The 25,707-nt window shown below is 37.8% G+C and overlaps 1 protein-coding gene across 4 annotated transcripts in view; it reads right to left on the reverse strand.

Annotated features, from left to right (window-relative positions):
- Positions 1-542: 542 nt before the first annotated feature.
- The window catches only part of LOC131072491 (eukaryotic translation initiation factor 2 subunit alpha homolog), a 31,873-nt gene continuing 6,708 nt past the window's right edge, over positions 543-25,707 (reverse strand). For all 4 annotated transcript variants that reach the window (XM_058008653.2, XM_058008652.2, XM_058008655.2 and 1 more), the window contains exons 3-8: positions 2,865-2,921; positions 2,686-2,772; positions 2,448-2,594; positions 2,121-2,225; positions 1,375-1,473; positions 543-1,101 (exon numbers count right to left, since the gene is read on the reverse strand). In XM_058008653.2, coding sequence (XP_057864636.1) covers positions 949-1,101; positions 1,375-1,473; positions 2,121-2,225; positions 2,448-2,594; positions 2,686-2,772; positions 2,865-2,921 — 648 coding nt within the window. In that variant the 3' untranslated portion in view covers positions 543-948. The remainder of the gene's footprint in view (positions 1,102-1,374; positions 1,474-2,120; positions 2,226-2,447; positions 2,595-2,685; positions 2,773-2,864; positions 2,922-25,707) is intronic.

Genomic DNA, 25,707 nt, shown 5'->3' on the forward strand with positions numbered 1-25,707 from the left:
CATTCCTTAGGTAATAATAATGTTTCACAAGTCACCAGATGATTTGAATGACCTAAAACGCTATTATTGTTATTGCCCTTGCATACATGCATATACAAACCAATCATTTCAGTAGAATATAAATTGAAACCAATCATATAAAACCATGCATATATAGCATTGACATCACCCTTAGAAGCATGCTTAGTGTAATACGATTGAAAGAACATTAGTAAGAAACATAGTTGAGATTTGAGCACCAAATTTTAAGTTTAACAGATAGCCTAGCATACTGGCAGGCAAATCTGAATGATATCAATAATGCAAAGACCATCCTTAACTTGTCTGTAAAAACAATTGGCTTTTCCAGTCTGACAGCTTTTCATAACTTTTCCCTAAGTGACATTTAGGCTGGGGTCCCATGGAGGGGGGATTCCTAAAGAATAGAGCTGGAGCTGATGAGATTTTTTAGGAATATTTTAAAGCTACGGATCCCATGAATTTTGTAGTGTAGTTGAGCTTAAAAATTCAAGCTCCAAAATTTAAGGAAGCTGGTGGTCTCATGAATATAATACCTTTGTCTTCTATGCTATGTGCATAATAAAAACTAATTAAAAAAATCATTGATAAGTGCTGGTAGGGCAATTTCTAGCCCCACCCCATTTTCAACCGCTCAAATTTACAGGCCTAAAAAGTAGGGGCTCCTATTTTTTAGAAAAAGATTCCAAATAATCCCACAGCACAAAAAAAATTCTTCATGGGACCACCTCTTCCTAAAAAATAGAAGCTTAAGCCCCCTAATGGGACCCCGGCCTTGCTCATTTTTTCAGATAGTTATACCAACCAAACTACAAAAATAAAACCCATAAGACAGGAGATGAAATGGTTGAGCACTACACAACATGGTCAAATCAAAGCCATGCTTACACACTCTTGATAGAGCAATATAAGCATAGAAATGCCAGTGTACTAATCAGTTATTCCAGTAGGATTCTCAACATCAACCTCGCCCATTCCAGTATCTTCCTCCTCTTCACTCTCATTATCTCCATCCACTTCCTGGTTCTCAGAATTAAGTTTGGCCATAGCCTCTGCAAGAAGTTTGTCGTCCCGTTCACTTACCTGGTAGAACCACAAGCAATTTTTTTTTTTGAATGTAAGATTTCTGGATTAAAAAACAAGAGTAGTTGTTCACAGAACAATTTCTCGATAAACCAATTGTTAGGAGTGATGGTGTAACAACAAGTGCTTGAAAGTACCAGAAAAACACATATGCTTGGACTCTTCTTAAAAACATATCACAGCTTGGAATAATAAAATTTAAATCTAAATTTCAGCAACACACGATCTGTTCCTTTGGAAATATTAACTTAAAATAAGGTGTTAGGAGCATACCGCCCGAGGAGCTTCTTTGACTGATAATTTTCCCTTGTGCTTCTCAATTTCTTTAGTGCAAGCTTTAATAGCTGCATCGAGTACAGATATGCCTTGCTCCTATATAAGTGAGATCATTGGCACAAGTTCAGTCCAAAATCCAATACTGCCAAAGCATTATAATGTAAATGATCTCAAAATATCACCAGTCTATCAAAAAATGGAACAACTAATTTATAAGTGATTGCTTATGTCACATTCTTCAAAATATGACCATCTGAACTTCAAAAGGGATGCATCAAAAAATGTTAGAACTGAAGAATGAGGGCCTTTTGTAGGGGAACAGTATTATTGGAATAAATTGCCCAACTGGAGCCGGTATCTACACCACTCTACATGTTGACTTTGCAACCCGTGTAATCATGCCCACACTTTAGACCCTCCAGACACTAGAAAAAGAGATCATAACCAAACACCAAAAGGACACAGATAACCTTATTTTGTGATACTTGATAAGATCTAGAGTCAGCCCAAATGTTATCATAAAAGATTTATGCATTCAAATTTTTCATTGTTCAATATATCAGTTCATTGTAAAAATAAATCCAGAGTTACCAGGACAGTCCACAATAGGGACAAGGGACACCCCTTATCTCGGCTGACAATTTATATGCATTACCAAAATAGTGTAGATCAAGGAAGCATTTTCCAACCAATGAGAATTTGCATACTGACTACTGAAATCTTATTTGATATCTGAGACAAACCTTGTCTAGAGTTTGAGTTGTAAGAACATATAGAGGAGGGGCAACCAATTTGATCTTTACAGGGCAATCATCATTACCAGCAGCTTCAGCTTGTCGCATTGCATCCTGATTACATGTTTCATCCCCAAAATAATTAACCAACAATAAACATAATATAAGTTATAATAAAGTGTAACTAATAGTTTCCTTGCCACTAAGAGATTATTATCCAAAATACAAACTAAAATGAAAACATTATCCCCTAATAAACATGCATCATACTGATAACATTGAACAGACCTCTCATGCAAATCATGGGAATTTAATGCAAGTAGCAGAAATACAAACCTTGATATGAAGTACGCCATCAAACTGGAAACACTTCATCTCAATGTCTGCTCGAATTTTTAATGGCTGTGGTGTCATTCGCCTTCTAATATTTTTTATCAGAGCTTCTTTTACTTCATCGGTCATAGCAGGTACCACTTTTGTGACCTGTAAACATCATTATTATTTAGGACTTTATTAGCCCAATTCATAAATATGTCACAACTGATATAAAATGTATTGATCTCTAAACCCATACCTCTTGTCCATCAGGTCCTATCTCTTTGATTTCCCTAGTAAGGGAATTCAAAACTGAATCTGGATCTGTCACTACCACCTTAAATGCCTATCGAAATCAGAAGACAAAAATAATGGCTAATATCAGATCAAGGTCAGAAAAAAATAATTGTTAAATTTAAAACAAAACCTGTGACATACCTCAAATGCATGTCCATATTTTCTGTACAAGGGCCAACCAACATGGATGTATAAATCCTGCACACACAAATCATATTAGTATGAAATTTCAAATTATATAATGAACCTTTTCTTGGATTTCTAGATACCACTAGCGCATAAAATAACAGTCAATTAATTGTAACTGATACCATAAATAAAATCAATCATTATGCCAACTTTGATTTGAAAAACAAAATAACTGAAAGGAGCATCCATGCTATAGACACATTTTATATTTGCAAGCAAAGAAATTAATGAGTGTAGCCAACTTTGCTTTGAAAACACAATAACTGAAAGGAGCATCCATACCATAGACACATTTCCATATTTGCAAGCAAAGAAATTAACGGAACCCAGCAAAGCGAGACAGCTGGGTCCAATGCAACGCTAACAAGTATTTACACTAAACTTGCAGAATTTCTAAATGCAAATGTGCATCTCATGATTTTGAGCAGACTCCTGAAGCCATTTCTGTGGTGGGCCATGGCAAGACTCTGTGCTCAACTCACAAAATTGTCAGGTATAGGAGTCCCAGTTAGAGTCTGCACAGAATTCTATCAGACAAGAACCATTTTATTAAAAATAAAAAATAAAGAAAGAAAGAAAACCCCAATGTTCCACCAAGTTTGGGAGCGTGGAGACAGGGGGATGTGTCTCGGGGACGAGGGTACTCAGGACCTAAGTTTGGGAACAGCATGGGGATGGCGAGGGGATGGTGGTGGGGGAACGGTGTTGACATAATACATATAGTACTTGAAATAATTAATTATAAAAATATGTATCACTGTATAAGGAATAAATAAAGTTAAACAAATTGCAATGATTGCATTGAACTTTGAACATTAAGTTATAAGTAGAAAGATTGTTGTTGGAGTATTTTAAAAGGATCTAACCGTAAAGACAGTAAAAGCTCTAATTACCCCTATCATTTCAGCTCAAGGTAAAGGAAAAAAATTAAATAATAGCATAAATCTATTTCAATTTTATCATCACGAAAAACATCTTTGTATGTGTAATGACCACTCTAGATGATCTTTTATTTTTTAACAAGCATTATAACCATACAAACTGAAACAATGCTATCTCTGCTATTAAGTACTGATAACGATAACAAGCTGATGCAAATGTTGGTACAGGGCATCACAAAGAAAAAACACTTTCTAGATTGCCCAATTGCATGAAACTAACACCCAATAGAAAGCAATAAAGGAAAATACCTTGAAAAGACAGCTGAAGTGATCACTATAGCTAGGGAACACACATTTTGATTTAAATTACAGTATACGACAAAGCAGTTCTGATACAGCTGGAAAATATCCACAAAACCCCTTAAAGCCTCCTAAAACTCACTCTATGCAACCATGTTCACCCCCAAACAATGCCAAACAGCCTGAGATAGACTCAACGATACAAACAATGCCAAATTTAAGGAAGCTGGTAGACTCATGAATATAATACCTTTGTCGTCTATACTATGTGCATGAAGAAAACAAATTAAAAAAATTCATTTTCCCTCCAAAACTATTTTTTAATGGAAATTAAACAAACTATTTTTTTTAGTTTGGGGCATTTAGGGGCACTTGGTTGTGAAAATGCCAAGTAAGACAATAGCCCTGTTCTACCACCAATTTTTTGCCCCTCTCCCTTTCACTTTCCAAAGGTTTAGTGTTCGGTAATTATGTCAAACAGTTTGCATGCATGTAAGTTTAGAGCCATTTTGATTGAAATCAGTTTAGCTATGCCTTGTGAAGATTATATTGCATAGCACAGCAATTTGTTTTAACAAACATATATATCTTAAAGAGTATTTATGGTCGGAGAACATTAGCAATCTGCTGTTACAAAAAACAGAGTTTGAACCATTCAATTTTCTGACCTTTTACAGAGATCATCCAGTTGTGCAACATATGCAGCTTGGTGACATCAATTACAAGCAAGGCCTATAAGCCTTGTGCCAACTTCACCTTTTAATTTCAGTCTTCTGTTGAACCTCCGACAAAGATCAGCTACCTGTACAAGGCTCACATGTCCCTCCCGCAATTCTAGGCACCTTGGTACCCTATGAACAGGGCCTTAGACTCCAAGACAAGATTCATAAACTCTGCTTAGCAGTTGTTGGACTTTCAGACCTCTACACCAAACCCAGAACTGCTGTAAGGACCGCAATCTCATGCACAGTTCAGTCTCAAAGAGTTGACCAGCAAACACTTCCTTAAGCACCCTCAAACTATCTCCGACTTGCACGCTTCTATTCACTGAAGTCGCCCAGCTGTTTGGAAAACTTACTTTCAGTCAATAATTTGTATCAGGTTCAAATCAGCAAACACAATATATTTCCTTTAAAGTTGACTTTGTCCAAACCCATGTCACCACCAGGAGTAGCGGCTGCAAAAATTGGATGTCGACTTGGAAGGAGATCCCACACGGTTTACCAACTAAGCTATTTGTCCACGATTCTTTAATTTGCCCACATTTTCGGTCTTATTTGCCTTCTAGCCTTAGAAAGGTGAAAATTCTTGTATGCTCCTTGTCTGCTTTGATGAGATTATGGCTTCCCAAGCAGCACTCAATCGCTAAAATCATTTCTTTAACCTTTTTCTATTGCTGTGCTGGAAAAACTTAGTTCATTTCACATTAAAATATATTCGCCCAGCATAAAATCTTCATGACCCGATAATCAATACTCACGTTCGAAGAATTAGCAATATTAATTGATCAACAAGATAATAACAAATTCTTCAAGCGGCAACCTCCTTTCTTATGTTATTTAGCTACTAAAATCTTAGAAATAAAGAACCCATGCGAATTCCCAAAGATCCTATCTCACACCAAAGCTTACACTAAGCAAGAAAATTCAACACCAAGGATAATGCAAGCAAGGCAAGTGGCCAAGTAACATCTTTAATCTCCAACACCCCTAAATAACTCATGACAATATATACTTCAACATTCCAAAATAAAGCTCCACAAAGGCAACCAACTTCAAGGTAATTGTAATAACTCCAAAATTCCTGCAAAATATTTCTAAAAGAAACCACACAAAGGTTAACTTGAATTTGAATGCACTGTGAAATACCATAACAATAACTCCAATAAATATTAGCTAGGGTTTTCATCACCACCAGAGCCAATCTTCTCCAAGAGGGTTTCCATCCTCAAGAAGGTTGAGATGAAAAAAGTCGAATCTCCAGAGCCACGCATAATTTTCTCATTCAAAGAGAAAGAGCATAAAATGAATAATCTTCATCATGCTGAAAATGAGCTCAAAAGGTCTATTTATAAGCTCCAAGTCCAACGCCTTGATTAGGGTTTTCCAATCTTTTAATCTAATTTTATCATCTCCTTATGTCTCCCTATCTTGGCACCTACTTCTAAGAAAACACTTTATTTGATAATTTAAATAAACACCTTATTAACTCCTAGGCGCCAATATAAAGTCACTTTATTAAATTAAATAAAGTAAAGTATTTTATCTTTAATAATTTTAACATTATTTAAAATACTACCTCAAAAACCATATGTTGCCAAGATGGCATCAATTTATGCAGTCACCAACTATCCCAAAATAGTAAAATTGGCAACTGACCAAGTTGGTGACCAAACTGACACTTACTATAAATAGTAAGAACGGACAAATTGACTGAAATCCCTCCATAAAGTGGCATACAACTCCATTAAACCATTTGAGCTTACTAGTGACATCAAAATACTTCTTTAATCAGACTGGCACAAACCTAAAAAGTCAGCTCCAATTGCACTGCAAAAGGACCTAAAAAAGTGACATTATAATCCACCCTTCCTTAAGATTGATAGTCCTAAAGAAATGCCAATACAACCCCACAATCATTGGACTAATCCTGACGGAAACCTAAACTAATCTCAGGATCCAAATCAACCTCAGAGATTTTTAGCACCATTTACTCAAACCATTGTCTTACAAGGTACCAATACAAGAGACGACCTCAAGAAAACCTCCTATAAGAAGAGCAATCAAATACTGCATAAACTCAATCAACTCCTCAAGCAATTGCTCTTTAAAAGAACCAAACTGAAACACCATAGGAATAAGCTCAAGAAAGTCAACATCATCTCTCTCATTCCCAACAGTAGCTGGACCACAAACCCAAATGATCCCAAGGTTCCAAGTCAACCTCAAGAAAGAGTCATCAGGTTGACGTTGCACCAATCTGATCAAAATTGTAAAACCACTGTGCCACAACAGCACTCTCCTCTCCCAAAACTCCCAAAAGTAATCATCATCAGAACCCAAACTGAAATACCGGCAAGTGTTGAAACCTACACCATGAAAAATCTCCTACTAAAGCATCTCAATAAGGTCCATAACTGAAATCCTTGTACCTAACACAATCCTGGGCAACCGGAAGAGAAAATTGCTCAAACCCAAACCATAATGTTTAGCATATCCCCTCAAGGTGTCATATAAAATCACAATTGGAAATGTGACTTCCTCCAATCTTCTTGCAAAGAGGAAAGCAATCCTTTGCAAGAGTTCAACAAACTCATCATCATAACACCACATTGAACTATTCTGATACAACCATGAAGACTTGTGAAAACTCTTCCTGTTCTAGCTCCAAAGGTCTCTGAAAGATGAACCAAAGCATGAGGAAGTTCGCTGTCCTGAAACCAACAATGAGAATAAACCATAGTTGAACTACTCGTGACTCGGTTCGACTCGCCAAGCCCCTGAGAAAAAAAATCGGCGAAAAACTCGGCAACGTAAAAACACACTTAATTTTAATAAAAAATGCATTTTTTTTACAAAATTTAATGAGAAGATGCATCCAATGAGTCAATAAATGATAACACAAAAAAAAAAAACTGATTCTAGATATATTTAAATGCAAAGTGTCTACAAAATCGCATCCTCATGAGAAATGCTGATGGCTGGAAGCAAAATAGTAAATAGTTTTTGTAAAACCAAAAGTAAATACAACTTCCTCTTCCCAGCTCTAGCCAAAACTAGTTTCAAACTTTCATCATATTTGAAATTTCATCATTCATACTCATAGTTTCAAACTTTCAACTCTAAAATGTATAATACCAGGATTTCTTCAATGCTAATTATGTTGTTATATGGAGCCTAATCAGACTCAGAGGTTAAATTTTCCCTACTTCCATCAACACAGTTTCCCCCTATATTTTTCGACGGGGGTTTGGGGGCAGCACCCCCAAGTTGGGGTCAAAGGGCATTGCCGAAGAATCCTAAAATTTGACTAAGTCTGGAAAATTGAAGAATCCTCCAAAAACTAGATTTTGCATTATAACTCCTGGAGGTCCGAAACCACTCTCAAACATCCTGAACTTATACTTAAATGTTATATTCCATGTGTATATTCTGATGAAGAGAATGAAACTGACTGGAAAAAACAAAAATTGATATTTTTTTCACATGTTTGGGCTTGTTTTTTTAGTCTAGCCGAGTTTTTAAAAGAAAATCTGCGAGTTTTTGATGCGAGTTAAAGTAAGAAAAACTCGCCGAGTTTTTCACCGAGTTTTTGCAACTCGCCGAGTACTCTGTGAGTGTGCCATCTATATTTTGAATAGTGATGATGTTCATATATATGAAAGCAATATAGAAATTTGGTCTTGTAGTGAGATGGAGTTTTCTTGCTTGATACCCATGATTACATTGGAGAAATATGTGTCAAGATCATATGAGGTATATTGTCTTAGAAAGATGATTATGGAGTCTAGGAGATTGCCTAATAAGAAGGTCCTACAATTTGATAATATTTGGTTTGTCATGGACACTTCACCATGGAGTTTGTTGGAGATGGTAAACATAACAGCTAAGGAGATGCAAGTATTGATGAGTTAATGATAACTAAGGCAACTAGGAGAATATGTGACTTTCAGTTGGACACACCTCATAGACCAGCACTTATAGGGAAGCAACCTACTTTGGAAGAAGATGCAATAAAGAACAGAGAAGGCACTTTGAAGAGGTATGCACATGATTCTAATTTTCTGAGAGTGGCCAGCAAACTTTGGCCATCACATGAGCCTTGCATTGTGGACACTAAAGAATGGATTGATACATATGAAGTTATAGATGATGCATCAATAAATGAAGAGCATAAGGTAAATGATTCTTCTCACTATTGTGGTGATAACCCTTTGATTGAACATGATGTTGGCTTAGCTTCAAAATGTGAGTTTTGTGGAAGACTGGTTATGAAGGGAGCTTTCTTGAATGTCATGATTATGAAGATAAGTCAGAACATTTGTTTGGAGACGTTGGACTTCAAGAGTCACATCACTCGGAAGGTCAATTGAGAGTAAACAAAGACGTGATTATTGCCGCCTTAGCTGACACTCATAAGATGCTGGCAGATTATTGTTGGAAGAGTCAAGATGGACACAAAGGCCTTGAAGGAGAACTATCTCTTGCACCCTTACAAGTACTCAAAGAAGCTTTGATTGTGATGAAATTAAATTACATACACCTACCTCTGGATAGAGATCATTGCCTCCAGCTTAATGAGATACGTTTAGATGCATTAAGAAGGAAAAAAGAGGAAGTTGATAATCTTTGCTTGGAGTTGAGCTTGAGACATTCTTCATCATCCAAATCAGGAATTCAATCATCTATAGCAGCCACATTCAGAGAGCAACAACTCTATATGAAGAGTAGATACATAGATGAAGAATTTGTGGGGCTCCGATATAAAGTTTTAAGAAAAGAGGACAAGGGTATAACTTGCAACCGTGGGACAGAAGTTATGACAGGTGTGTGATGAACCCTTGCTGGTTCAACTCTTCAACCTGCTGTAATTTGTAGATCTTCTTTGTAATTTTGATTATTAAGATGGTCTTTCAGAAATAGACAGAAGTTGCAGAAGGGGGTTTCTTTAATTTGCAACACATATTGAAATAATACATGAATTTAATCAACTGAAACAATAAACTGGAGAATTTAGTTGCATACCCATAGGTCCTTAGCCAATTTATTGAATTAAAAAAATTCAATTAGCAACTTACAAAGTTCTGATTTTTATTCTGAAACAATTCAGATCTGCTCTTATTTAATACTAAGACACCCAAACAGTGGAAGATGGCACCAATAAATGAGCAAGTTGTGTGTTTGGGAAAAGAAGCCTCCAAACCATAGAAGAATTAACAACAAAACAGTAAATAAGAAACCTACAACAAATCTGCCTTGTAAGAAGCCAAATCTGCCCCAATTCAATTCAATTTGACTTTTGAATGAAGCCAACCAAGCTGCAACATTTCGATTGATCTTTCACAATCTCAAAGCTACTGAATTCTAAAGAATGCACGCTCTCCAAAACAGGTCCAAACCCTAGCCACCATAGCCAAGTGCTCAGAAGAAATGTCAAATGCTCAATATCAATGAATGAGGTTTAATTTCCATCTTGACTACCTAAATACCCAGAAAGTAAGATTTTTGGCAATTGGGGATTTGAAAATCATAACTTGCTTTTAGGGTTCCCAACTTAACCCTAAAAGCAACACCTAGCTTAGGAGATATTAATTTTTCACTTAAATAAATTTAAGTGATGCACTTTGTGATTTTATATTAATATTTCATTAAAATATTAATTGCCTGTGGAACCACTTAAAAATTCATCTCTCTCATTATTGCTTGGAAACTGAATCTGTCAGAAGCTGAGGCCACAATTCGCCACGCCAATGAAAATAGGACCATGTCTATTTTTAGCAGTTTTCCCCTAAAAATTAGGAAATCCTCATATAATGTCAAAAACTGATGAAACGAAGACCAGAACTGAACTCAACACTGAACTAGAACAAATAGACAAACCACTCCTCAAGATACTGCATTACTAACCCCCTTATCCATACCCTGCTAGCCTACAAGGGTCCAAAAATAGGCTAACTCCTCAAACCAATGTCCCTGACTAGGATGGGGACATTACAAGGTGATACAGTGGTTTTACAAATGGAGACATCTCTTGAACCAGAACTTATGGATAATCATCCACTCATAAAAGGAGAAGTAACCAAGATCCATGAAGGCATCACACAAAGGCAAGAGGGAAGGATTGATTCCCTGTATTGGAATAGCAGCCCCTAACCTATGCAAAATCATGAGTTGGCAGCCCTTAAGCACGAAGATGATAACATTATGGAGTCTTCCAATGTTGGCATTCAAGTTTGACGAGCCAAACATGAGGCCTCTGCTATGGATCCAAGCCACAGGAAGTCTGAATCTTTAAATTTCAGCATGGAAGATGTAAAGAAGACACAAAGTGTGTATGATGGATGGTTACAAAGAGCTAGGGAGGAAAAGTTGTGACAGCGCTTACAAAAGGTTAAGGAACGCTGCAACCATATAGAACAAGCAAGACAATGAAAAAGAAGCCTATCTTCAATCACTATTTCTTCCAATGGAAAAAGTCATGGAGATGGAGCATTACAGGGCATGAACCTCTTGAGTTGAGCAAGCAAGAAGAACATTCAGATTAGTCTGAATCAAAGAAGAGGGACCTACACATGTTAAGGGAGGCATAAGTAATTTGGTTGGGCTTTTGGTCATTTGTAGTGAGTTTGAGGAGTTATCTCTTTTAGAGGCTCAAATGGAAGAGCTTTCTGTTTTGGGGCCAGACTATGAAAGAGTGTACATGAGTGGGAGCATTGGTGATTCTTTGATGAAGTATTGGAGAAGTGGAGACACAGCTGGTCTATGAACCGAGATATGGTGAAGTTGTCACAAAGATACTTGGCCTCGAGTTGCAAACGTTTGAGTTTCAGCTGGGCTATGACCTATGGTATTCACATGATCATTATTAGAATATTTAATTATATTTTAGTCACCTATATTTAGTTCCTTGTTTAATGGTCATTTAGCTTTTTAGTTAATTAGCTTTTAAGCTTTATTTAGCATTTAGCTTTTTCTTTTTAATTAATTAGCTTTTAAGCTTAATTTAGCTTTTAGCTCTTTAATCTTTTACTTTAACATTATGTTCTAATTATAGAACATCGTCTTGTAACCTCTATATATACGTGTGTATATCGTTCAATGTAATCATCCGATTATTGAATCATTCATTCAATTTATTTTTCATGGTATCAGAGCATGGAAATTAAAATTTTCGAAAATTTTTGAAATTAAAAATTTCGAAATTTTTTGAAATTAAAAATATTGAAAAAAATTTTGTTATTAAAATTTTTCGAAGTTTTTATTGAAGAGATTTTTTTTTTTAAACTGTTTTTTTTTTAAAAAAAACAGATTTTTTTTCTCTTCTTGGGCAGTTTTTTTTTGCAGGTCGAAAATTTTCCTAGGGTTTCTGCAATTTTTGACTAGGGTTTTGACCCTTCTGTTCAAGTCGAAATTTTATTTTGGTTGCAGATTCTTGGTGGGTTTTTCGAGAGCTTTTCTGGGTTGGTCTCAGATTTTTCTGGGTGCCTCGTTTTCCGTGCCTCAATTTTTGTGCCAGCAAATTCGCCTTTCACAATTTCTGCTATTTCTATGGACGTTGGGATTTTTGCTGTTTTTTTTTGGCACCATTTATGCTATTTTAAGTGTGCAGACAATTTTAATTTTTGGGTTTCTTCCAAACCTCGAAATTCGTGCCAGAATTCTCCTATAGGGTTTCAGTTTTTTTCAACAATTGTTTCTATTCTGATTTTTTTTATAAATCAGATTCTTCTGTCTCTTGCTTTCACTTAGTTGACCTCGATCAACCTCAATTTCTGTGATGGCATCATTAACCAACATCATGTTGGAACACAGTCAGAAGTTCAACGGCCGCAACTACAATACCTGGAAACAGCGTATGCTTACCATCTTTGAGTATCGTTGCCTTGATCAGCTTGTTTTGGGCAAGGAATCTCGTCCTACAACAACAGGTGATGATCAAGATAAACATGATGTGAAGAATCGAGAGGCTGCCATGCTTATCAAACTCTTTGTCATAGATGATCAACTCCCACAGGTGCCTTCAGGTAAAACAGCAAAAGAGATCTGGGATCTTTTAAAGGATCTTCATGAAACGTCCGACAAGAGCCAAGCTTTCTTTTTGAAGAATATGTTGTTTTCTATCATGATGGATGAGAAGTCATCTATCCAGGCACATCTTACGAAGATCAAAGACATCCGTGATCAGTTAGAAGCTATAGGCCTAACCATGGTGGAAGAGGATATGGTAGTGATCACGCTGAAAAGCCTTCCCAAATCCTACGAGCATTTCATTGATACGCTCAATATCTCCTCTACTAGTGTTGATTTGAAATTTCCTGATCTTTGCAACAAGCTACTCCAACAGGATCGATGGAAGCAGCAGTTTGGAAGCAGCGCTAGTTCTTCCACTGAACAGGCTTTCACAGCCTCAACTTCGCATAAGTACAAGGGTAAAGCTCCGTCCTTCCAGCAGAAAGGACAAGGTCAAGGTCAACCTCAGCAGTCTTCCAAAAAGAAGAGCTTACAGTGTTCCTACTGTCATATATATGGCCATTTGGTGAAAGATTGTCGGAAATTGATAGCATCCCAGCAATCCAAACAAGGAGGGTCCAAGCAAAAAGCCAATTCTGCCACGCATCCTGATCAGAAAGAATCTGCCTTCTATATGTTCATGGCCCAAACCTCCTCTGATGATGTTCAATCATCAGCCTGGTACATTGACTCTGGAGCCTCTCGACATTTCACACATCGTCAGGATTGGTTTACAGAGTACATGCCTTTCACTGATTCAGTGATCTTTGGTGGAGGTGAAGAGTATACTGTTGTCGGCAAGGGCAACGTTCAGATTTCATCTGGTGGGAGGGATTTAATATTCCTCAATGTATACTTTGTACCTGGCATGAAGCTCAATCTATTGTCAGTCAGTCAGATTATGCAACATTCACCACAATTGGATGTCGTCTTCGGGTTGCACAAGTGCAGCATTGTTGACAGGGAGACTCACACTACAGTTGCAGTTGGTATTGAGGATCATGGTCTTTATAGACTTGTTGATTCTACTGGTTCTCAGGAGCTCGCCATGGCAGCTAGGAGTACTTCCATCAGCAATCTTTGGCATCAGCGATATGGGCATCTCAATGTCCACTGTCTCTCTCAGTTGGTTCGAGAGGATCTAGTCGTAGGATTACCTGAGATTCGAACTTAGAATCATGGAGTTTGCAGAGCGTGTCAAGCTGGAAAGCAGCATAGGACTCCGTTTTCAGATGGAGACGCTTGGAGAGCATCCAAGGTCTTGCAACTCGTTCATGCAGACATCTGTGGTCCCATGAACACTCCATCAGTCACTGGATGCGGGTATTTTCTATTATTTGTTGATGATTTTAGCAGACGCATGTGGGTTTATTTTCTTAAGCAGAAATCAAAGGTGTTCACCATGTTTCAAACGTTTAAGGCCTTAGTGGAAAAAGAGTCTAGCTGTCAGATAGTCACTCTTCGGTCCTACAATGGAGGGGAATTTTGTTCTACAAAGTTCACCAACTTTTGTGCATCACATGGCATTAAGCATCAGCTTACCACACCTTACACCCCACAGCAAAACGGTGTTGTTGAGCACAAGAACCATACAGTCACTGAGATGGCTCGGTCTATGTTGGAGCATAGAAATGTTCCAAAACGCATTTGGGCGGAAGCGGTCTTCACTGCAGTCTACCTTCTGAACCGGTCTCCCACAAAGGCCGTTAAGAAGATGACTCCAGAGGAAGCTTGGTCTGGCAGGAAGCCCAAAATCAGTCATTTGAAAGTTTTTGGCTCTACAGCTTATGTTTGGATTCCAAATGCCACGCGCCCCAAACTAGATCCAAAGAGTCAGAAATTGATGTTCATTGGCTACAGTGACAACCACAAGGCATATCGGCTGGTTGATATAGACACTAATCACCTCATATTCAGTCGAGATGTAGTATTTGATGAAGAAAGAGGGCCTTTTCAACCTTCCTCTCCTGATTTGAGCACTGAGGATCACCCTCCAAAGGCTATAAGTATGGGTGTTTGTCTTCCCTTAGCTCCACTTGATGGGAGGGATTTAGTTGACTTTGAAGTTGTGGGGTCTCCCAGGCATGACATTGCACCCCCTGACTTTCCTCAAGATCTTCTCGATCCACATCCAAAGGAGCTTGCTCCGGATATTCCAGGCACTCTTCATCCTGCAGCAGATGTTGGTACTTCTACTCTCCGGCCTAAGTGGTGGGCCAAGACCATTGGTGATCTTCATGATGATGAGCTCATTGAGGGTAGATCCGTTAGAGGTAAGAGCCAACAACACAGTTAATTTTGCTCTTATGGCCAACATTCACAGTATTTATGAGCCTCAAACATATACAGAGGCTAAAGGTGTACTTGAATGGGAAAAGGCTATGGCAGCGGAGCAACATAGTCTTCTGAAAAACAACACTTGGGTATTGTCTGATCTTCCTCCAGGAAAGAAGCCCATTGGCTGCAAATGGGTGTTTAAAGTCAAGTATAAAGCTGATGGAAGTCTTGATAAGTACAAGGCTAGGTTGGTGGCAAAAGGGTTTTCACAGAAGGAGGGCATCGACTATGAAGAGACATTTGCTCCCACAGCCAAGATGAGTACCATTAGGCTTGTCCTCGCTCTCTCAGCTCAATTTGGATGGAAAGTCCATCAAATGGACGTCAAGAGTGCCTTTCTCAATGGTGATTTGCAAGAAGAAGTCTACATGATGCAGCCTCCAGGTTTCAAGGTTGCCGGTAAGGAACACCTGGTATGTAGACTAGTGAAAGCACTCTATGGCCTCAAACAGGCTCCTCGTGCATGGTACATCAAAATTGATAAGTACTTGATTGATCAAAGCTTTCAGAGGAGTCCTTCGGATCCCAATTTGTATGTCAAACATACTAGTGATAATATTCTATTTCTAGTAGTCTATGTTGATGATCTCATCATTACTAGCAATGCAGCACATCTGATCATGCAGGTCAAACAGAATTTGTGTCAGCATTTTGATATGACAGATTTGGGACTTCTCCATTATTGTCTCAGTGTAGAGGTTTGGCAGACTGATAGCCACATATTCATTTCTCAATCGAAGTATGCCAAGAGCCTACTAGATAAGTTTCGAATGCAAGATTGTAAACTTGCATCTACACCTATGGAGATAGGGCTCAAATTATCAGCCAGATCAAATTCACCTGTAGTGGATGAGTCTTTATTCAGGCAACTAGTGGGCAGCCTCATCTATCTCACCGCCACTAGACCTGACATCAGTTATGCTGTGAGCTATATTTCTCGCTTCATGTCAGCCCCAAAAGTTGAACATTGGGTTGCAGCGAAGCGTGTGCTTAGATATGTGAAGGGCATTCCTGATTTTGGCATTCTGTACAACAGAAGCAAAGATCCTAGGCTGGTTGGTTTTACAGACTCAGATTGGGCAGGTTGTGTTGATGACAGAAAGTCAACTTCTGAGTATGTTTTCAGCTTGGGTACAGGTGCAATCACATGGACCAGCAAGAAGCAACAGGCAATAGCTCTTTCCTCGACCGAAGCAAAGTATCGGGGAACTATTAAGGCAGCATGTGAGGCAACTTGGCTACGTAGGATGCTTGCAGACATGCAAATGTCTCAACCAGGACCTACTCCCTTGTTTTGTGATAATCAAGGGGTTCTAAAATTAGCCAAAAATCCAGTCTTCCATGAGCAAACAAAGCATGTGGAGCTTCATTGTCATTTCATCCGCCAACATGTTGAAGATGGATCAGTGATGCAGTACATTCCTACAGAAGATCAAACTGCAGATATCCTCACCAAGTCCTTAAGCCCGGCAAAGTTTCTCAAATTTAGAGGGCAGCTTGGTGTGATAGATAGCATGACCATTAAGGGAGGGTATTAGAATATTTAATTATATTTTAGTCACATATATTTAGTTCCTTGTTTAATGGTCATTTAGCTTTTTAGTTAATTAGCTTTTAAGCTTTATTTAGCATTTAGCTTTTTCTTTTTAATTAATTAGCTTTTAAGCTTAATTTAGCTTTTAGCTCTTTAATCTTTTACTTTAACGTTATGTTCTAATTATAGAACATCGTCTTGTAACCTCTATATATACATGTGTATATCGTTCAATGTAATCATCCGATTATTGAATCATTCATTCAATTTATTTTTCAATCATGAGGGCAAAAGTGTTCCAACCTTAAAAAATGAGTTATTACTAAATACATTGTTGAGTGAGGACTGTTCTACATTGCTGAACATAGATTTTCTTGGAAATACTTCAAGGGCAGCAGCTGTTTGGGTGTTTTGGAGAGATATGGATCATCTCTTTATTATTGGAAGTTGGCATAATGATGAGGCATTATCATCATTGATCATCAGAGGCACTTCTTACATCTCATAAGTCTGAGTTTCAGATTTATGGCTGTTGTTCGAATTTGCAACAGCAGCCTAGGGTGGGCTGATCTGCTTTTCCGTGTGCCTATGATGGGTGTTTTGTATATCCATGGAAGATCATCTGGAGTTAGAGAGTTGTTTTTTTGTTGAGATCTTCTTGAGATATTTTCATCTCCTCATTTTTTATGGATGTAACAGAGTGATGATTTAAGATGCATTAATCAGATTGATAGTAGGAAGACTTCAGAATAATAGAGTTGCAGGGTTCAGTATTGCAGGTTGCATCAAAGTGGAGGAGCAGAATGATACAATGTTTTTCTTATTGCTAGTTTGGGATCCTAGTGGTACAGCAGAGAATTGCTTGAGGACAAGCAATGTTTGGGCCGGGAGGACTGTAGTGTCCCCAATTTTTAATTGATCCTTAAATTGATTTTTATTAAGTTGTCAACAAAATAAATAAAATATTTAAACGATGACTTCATATTAATTAATTTAATTAAATAATAATAATAAAATATTATTATAATATAGAGGATGACCCCACAACACAGCGGTTAGCTGCGAACCTCCTACATGGGAGGTCTTGGGTTCGAGTCCACTCAAGGCCCTGTTGGTGTTGGAAATAAGCCACACCCGGACCGACGATGGACTGGTCCAAGAGGGGCCGATAGCTCAGTGGTAGAGCACTTCAGCAGCGTATGGAAGGTCCTAGGTTCGAGTACTAGCTGGTCCATGTCTCAACATGGTATCAGAGCCAGGTTCAAGCTAGGAGCCCCAAGCACACGAGAGGTGTGGCTTAAGGGTGGGTGTTGGTGTTGGAAATAAGCCACACCCGGACTGACAATGGACTGGTCCAACAGGGGCCAGTAGCTCAGTGGTAGAGCACTCCAGCAGCGTATGGAAGGTTCTAGGTTCAAGTCCTAGCTGGTCCATGTCTCAACAGGCACATGTGTCCAACACACAGGCAACGGAGAGACAAGGTGGTGCCTAAGCGTAAAAGACAAGATGGCACAAGGAGATATAAGGGTGTTATTGCTGAGCAAATATGAGGATGAGGCCCCTCAGATGTGGTCTCACTGAATCATAGCTCCAGTCAAAAGCGATTCAGCTTCGGTCCATTACAAAGCCAAAAAAAAATATTATTATAATATCACTTTACTAAATATATTTCTCCAAAAGTCGACCTATCTTCTAGATTTTTCTTGGAGATCTTTATAAGGGAGTTCCTAATGATGTATTGGGATGCTTGAATTTGGTAACTTTTATGATTTTTGGAGACGAAAACCTTCAAGAGTTTGACAGGAGGACTAGATGAAACCCTAGTTCTTCCAAAGAGGTGGATTCGCAACGAAATCTACATCTGTGCCAAATTTGTGAAGTCTTCTTTCAAAGATAAATTGGCAGATAAGTTTGATTAATAAAGATATTTACAGATATTACAGATATTGAGGGTTTTTTGATAATTTTCTATCGCATTGGTGAAACTCATTTTTTTATCCTTCTTGAGCTCGATTAATATAACAGTTGCTTTCAACATTAGCGATTTGATATCCTTGAGCCGTGGGCTTAATTAGTTGGCGTAAAGAGGAAATAACGGATATGGCTCAATATTATTAAACCTAGCATTCATCTTTATCAGGCTTATTCAAAGTTTGGTACATGTAATATTTATTAACAACATTGTCGTGGAAGTATTTCTTTGTTCTCCAAAGGTTTATTGGCTAAATGAGCTAGTGTGAAGGAAAATAAAGATATACAAGCCCATTCAATAAAGTGGGAATATTAATTCTGGGCTGTTGTATTTGACAGAAGCCCTTTGAGGTCATGAATATATTTCTGGTGACGACCTTATTACTTTGGCGAGCGTATATGTCTCTTCCCTATCGCAACAACGGCTGCTTTGAAATACTATTCTAGCAATAAATATCTCTAAGGTTTAGCATATTACGATAATAGATAGTTTCTATTTATTGTTAATGGTTATCTACTGTAATATTCTGTAAATACTTAGTTGGTTGTTAGATAGAATAGAATGTTTCTATTCTTCACGATCGTTTCCTAAGGAAACATCGTCTTTCTTCTTGTATATAAAGATCTATTGATCTTTGTTAATATCAAGCAAATATTTTACCAATTACTTCGTAATATGGTATCAAAGCCTAAATAAAGAATTTGTGAATTCTTTTCTGAGATTTTTCGGGCCTCTTGGTTTTGCTGCAGATTTTCGGAAATTTTTTGTTTTCAAAAGATTTTCAAACAAAATTCATGAGGAATTTTTTCCCTTTTTTTTTAAATCTTCTATTTTCAAAATTTGTTCTTGCCGAGGTTAAGGACTGTGTCTTCTGCCTGTCGAGGCAACCCCGCGCGTATGTCTGGCGAGGGTTTTCGGCATTTTTTCGGCGCAATACAGACCCGCCATTTTTTTCTGCAATTGTAATGTCCCCCCTTTGAAATAGAATTTAATAATAAATAATAAAAATAAAATTAAAATATTAAAAATTAAATTATAATTAATTAAAATTTAATTAAGTTAATGAATGGTTAAAAGACATAGAAGGAAAAGTTGTGACTCCCTCAACAATAAGATATAAAAGGGAGAAGAGAACCTCATTTGGGAGGGGGATAACTTGGAAATCAGAAGTGCAGATCTGATTTAAATAAGAAGTGCAGGTCTGATTGTGAAAGGTTGTGTCCCTTTCAAAGGGCAGAAATAATGAAGAGTTGCACACTTTCAAAGGGTGTTAATGGTGAAAGGGTGTGTCCCTTGCCAAAGGGCATACATGATGAAGAGGTATGACCTCTCCCTCACATTGAGAGATATAAAGAAAAAGGGGGGATAGTGCTAACAGGGATAGCCACGTTGGAAGCAAAAACCGTGGAAGGAGTAGAGCGTACCCAGCATATCCAGGATACACCACCGACAAGTGAACTGTAAGTGGTTTGCCCTAAACCGTAGGAAATACTTCATGAATAATGTCGTGGAATTCGAATCATACCGCAAGATAAATTAAAGCAGAATAGCCGGTAAATAACAGAGATACATTCTAAATTAATATATCAGAGATGCATTTAGAATCAATGTTGCAGAGATACATTCAGAATTAGCATAATAGAGATGCACTCAGAATTGTAATGACACTTCTAGAGACAGAGATACACTCAGGATTATAATATAATAGTAATATATTAGTGATGTTAAATAACAATTACCATAAGATTGTAGAGATACACTCGGAATTAAAACAAAGGAAATAGAGATTGCTTCAGAGGCAATTTACAGAGCTAGGGATCATTGAGGCATTTCAGAGCAGAATTATATTTAAGTCCCTGATAATGTCTACGATGATTGCTCCTTTTAAAGGAGCCATAGAGACCAGAGGGCATAATTGAATGCCAAGATTCCAAGAGGAATCCAGAGAGAGATTCATAGGGAATCTCTTAGAGACAATATATATTATATTGTAGAGGTTAACCATATGCATATGTTAGAGATAGAGAAGTTTGAGCAGGGGTGGGATCTCTGCCAAGCTTTGAGAACATTAATGATTTCACTCATTAATAGATATCCCAAATAGAGACCTTAGGAGGACGACATCTTGGGTTGCTCCTAACTGAGAAATATTTCTCAATAGAGGGTTGGGTCAATCCAAGTAAGGTCCAACTGAGTATTGTATCTTTTTTTATAGATACAATAAATCAGTTAACATTATTTGTTAAATATGTAGAATAACATATAGCATTCTTTCTTGTATAATTGCACAAATAAATATATATGTTTAATTATCTTTCATATTGTTTGTATACTAAAGTTTGTTTGCAGGACTTGAACGCCAAATAATCCAATCCCCAAGTGGGAACATTACAATGGTATCAGAGCTTTGATCTTGCCATCCTGCAGGGTAAAGAGGAATCGATGAATCATTCTAGTTAATAAGAAGGAATCTAACAATACAAGTATTTGTGTGTATGCATATATCCATGTGTATGCTTCGTGTTTTTATGTGTATTCTCCATGTTTGGTTCATGCCTGATATGTTTCCAGCATGTTTATTCCATGTGTGTTTCCAAAGCCATTTCATATTGGAAGCCATTTTGAACACTCCATGATCATTGCTTGAGGACAAGCAATCTTGGGTGGGGTGGACTGTAATGTCCCCCCTTGAAATAGAATTTAATAATAAATAATAAAAATAAAATTAAAATATTAAAAATTAAATTATAATATAAAGAATATAATTAATTAAAATTTAATTAAGTTAATGAATGGTTAAAAGACATGGAAGGAAAAGTTGTGACTCCCTCAACAATAAGATATAAAAGGGAGAAGAGAACCTCATTTGGGAGGGGGATAACTTGGAAATCAGAAGTGCAGATCTGATTTAAATAAGAAGTGCAGGTCTGATTGTGAAAGGTTGTGTCCCTTTCAAAGGGCAGAAATAATGAAGAGTTGCACACTTTCAAAGGGTGTTAATGGTGAAAGGGTGTGTCCCTTGCCAAAGGGCATACATGATGAAGAGGTATGACCTCTCCCTCACATTGAGAGATATAAAGAAAAAGGGGGGATAGTGCTAACAGGGATAGCCACGTTGGAAGCAAAAACCGTGGAAGGAGTAGAGCATACCCAGCATATCCAGGATACACCACCGACAAGTGAACTGTAAGTGGTTTGCCCTAAACCATAGGAAATACTTCATGAATAATGTCGTGGAATTCGAATCATACCGCAAGATAAATTAAAGCAGAATAGCCGGTAAATAACAGAGATACATTCTAAATTAATATATCAGAGATGCATTTAGAATCAATGTTGCAGAGATACATTCAGAATTAGCATAATAGAGATGCACTCAGAATTGTAATGACACTTCTAGAGACAGAGATACACTCAGGATTATAATATAATAGTGATATATTAGTGATGTTAAATAACAATTACCATAAGATTGTAGAGATACACTCAGAATTAAAACAAAGGAAATAGAGATTGCTTTAGAGGCAATTTACAGAGCTAGGGATCATTGAGGCATTTCAGAGCAGAATTATATTTAAGTCCCTGATAATGTCTACGATGATTGCTCCTTTTAAAGGAGCCATAAAGACCAAAGGGCATAATTGAATGCCAAGATTCCAAGAGGAATCCAGAGAGAGATTCATAGGGAATCTCTTAGAGACAATATATATTATATTGTAGAGGTTAACCATAAGAATATGTTAGAGATAGAGAAGTTTGAGCAGGGGTGGGATCTCTGCCAAGCTTTGAGAACATTAATGATTTCACTCATTAATAGAGATCCCAAATAGAGACCTTAGGAGGACGACATCCTGGGTTGCTCCTAATTGAGAAATATTTCTCAATAGAGGGTTGGGTCAATCCAGGTAAAGGTCCAACTGAGTATTGTATCTTTTTTTATAGATACAATAAATCAGTTAACATTATTTGTTAAATATGTAGAATAGCGTATAGCATTCTTTCTTGTATAATTGCACAAATAAATATATATGTTTAATTATCTTTCATATTGTTTGTATACTAACGTTTGTTTGCAGGACCTGAACGCCAAATAATCCAATCCCCAAGTGGGAACATTACAGCAACCTGCAACTTGGTCAAACTCGCGTTTTCTGACTTTTGGCTAGGGTTTTGACCCTCCAGATTCAGTCGAAAAAAATTTCTGAGCACAAATTCATGGTGGCTACCGTCTATTTTTTCTGGGTGCCTCGATTTTTGTGCCTCAATTTTCAAGCCAACGGATCCAAATTCCGACAGCATATTCTTTCTAGGTTTTTCAGGCTCGTTTACTTGCAAAGGGCTTTTCTCAGCGTCAGGGCATTGATTATGAGAAGACCTTTGCTCCTACAGCAAAGATGAGCACTATCAGATTGGTCCTAGCCATGGCAGCACAGTTTGGCTAGAAGGTCCATCAGATGGACGTTAAGAGTGCTTTCCTGAATGGTGACCTACAAGAAGAGGTCTACATGACGCAACCTCCAGGTTTCAAGGTTGCAGGTAAAGAACACCAGGTTCTCAGACTGGTGAAAGCTCTCTATGGTTTGAAGAAAGCCCCTAGGGCATGGTACATGAAAATTGATAAGTACCTCTATGACCAAAGCTTCAAGAGGAGTTCTTCAGACTCAAACTTGTACATCAAAACTACTGACAGTGATATCATCCTTCTGGTCATTTATGTGGATGATTTGATCATCATCGGCAGTTCAGCATCTTTGATTCAGGGAATAAAACAGAGTTTATGCCAGCCTTTTGACATGACTGACCTTGGGCTCATGCATTATTGCCTAGGTGTTGAGGTTTGGCAGCAGCCTTCTGGTATATTCATTTCTCAGTCTAAATATGCTAGGGCTCTGTTAGACAAGTTTCGTATGCAGGATTGCAAGACTGCATTTACACCTATGGAGAAAGGTTTGAAGTTATCAGCCCAGTCTGATTCTCCTCCTGTTGATGATACTACATACAGGCAACTAGTAGGTAGTCTCATCTACCTCTCTGCTACTAGACCTGATATCAGCTTCGCAGTCAACTACATTTCACGCTTTATGACAGCTCCCAACGCTGATCATTGGATAGCCGCAAAGCGTGTGCTTCGTTGTGTGAAGGGCACTACTGATTATGGAATTCTCTACTCTCGGAGTTCTAATCCTAGACTTCGTGGATTCATAGATTCAGATTGGGTCGGCTCTGTTGACGATAAAAAGTCAACTTCTGGATATGTGTTTAGTTTGGGATCCGGTGTCGTCACATGGACCAGTAAGAAGCAGCAGGTTGTTTCTCTCTACTCTACAGAGGCCGAATACAGAGGGGCAATTAAGGCAGGTTGTGAAGCTATCTGGCTTCGTCGGATGCTTGGGGATATGCAGATGTCACCAGCAGGACCGACCACCTTGTTTGTTGATAACAATGGCGTTAGCAAGTTAGCACGGAATCCAGTCTTCCATGAACGAACCAAGCATGTAGATGTTCATTGTCATTACATACGGCAGTTGGTTGAAGACAGGATCATAGACTTGCGGTATGTTCCTACAGCGGATCAAACTACAGACATTCTCACCAAGCCACTTGGTCCAAATAAGTTTGTCAAATTCAGAGGACAGCTTGGTGTAGTGGATAGATTAACCATTACGAGAGGGTATTACGATAATAAATAGTTTCTATTTATTGTTAACGGTTAACTACTGTAATATTCTGTAAATACTTAGTTAGTTGTTAGCTAGAATAGAATGTTTCTATTCTTCACAATCATTTCCTAAGGAAACATCGTCTTTCTTCTTGTATATAAAGATCTATGGATCTTTGTTAATATAAAGCAAATATTTTACCAATTACTTCGTAATATAGCACATAAGTCTATCAGCAAGGCATCACAGCAGAGTGAGATTTAGCACTTGAGGTTTTAGGGGTTCTGGAAAAGATTGCAAGCACAGGGACCTTTCTACAATATGGCTGAATGAATTGCTGCCTGTATAGAATAATAATACTGTATTTTGAATGCTTGATTGTGCACTGTCTCATACTCCTATAGTTGGTTCGTGGTCTCAAGCTAGAGACCTTTATGCAATAGATCTTTGTATATTAATGTCAGCAACTTTCAACGCAAGACATTAATAATCTTCTTATTGTATGTAATTCGAGCTTCAAATAATCAGCTTCAATCTTATTCCCACTTCTAAAGGTCAGATCGTATCTCCTTCCTAATGTGATTTATGCATGTATTGGTGATCTGAGATAATGAAATGCATTCTGAAATAAATCTGGTGGTTGTTCACTAATTTAAGTAATTGGTAAAAAATTGAATGTATATTAACAATGAGCAAACGCTCAATAAATAGGATTACAAAGAATTACAAGAGGGCAAGTTTCTAAAAAGAAACTGCCAATAAGATCAAGCAAGATCTTATTAAGATATTTACACTAAGTTTACAATATTGAGCATTAATAATAAAATAATAAAGTATTATTCTAATACCCTCCCTTAATGCTCAATCTATCAACTACACCAATAGACCCCCTGAATTTTACAAACTTATCTGGACTGAGGGGTTTGGTGAAAATATTTGCTGACTGCTCTGAGGTAGGAACATACAACAACTGAATGGATCCGTCTTCAACCAACTGCCGAATGTAGTGACAATGAAGTTCTATATGTTTGGTTCTCTCATGGAAGACTGGATTCTTGGCAAGTTTGAGAACTCCCTGATTGTCCGAAAACAAGGGAGTCGGACCTGCTTGAGATATTTGCATATCTCCAAGCATCCGGTGAGGCTAAACTGCCTCACAAGCTGCCTTAACAGCTCCTCTATACTCTGCTTCTGTCGAAGAGAGAGCCACTGCCTGCTACTTCTTACTAGTCCAGGTGATTGCACCAGATCCCAAACTGAACACATATCCAGAGGTTGATTTCCTGTCGTCAACTAAGCCTGCCCAATCTGAATCTATGAACCCACCGAGTCTAGGATCATCACTCCTAGTGTAAAGATGTCCATAATCCGAGGTGCCTTTC

Source organism: Cryptomeria japonica, chromosome 1 (assembly GCF_030272615.1).
Source record: "Cryptomeria japonica chromosome 1, Sugi_1.0, whole genome shotgun sequence".
NCBI classification, from domain to species: Eukaryota; Viridiplantae; Streptophyta; class Pinopsida; order Cupressales; family Cupressaceae; genus Cryptomeria; species Cryptomeria japonica.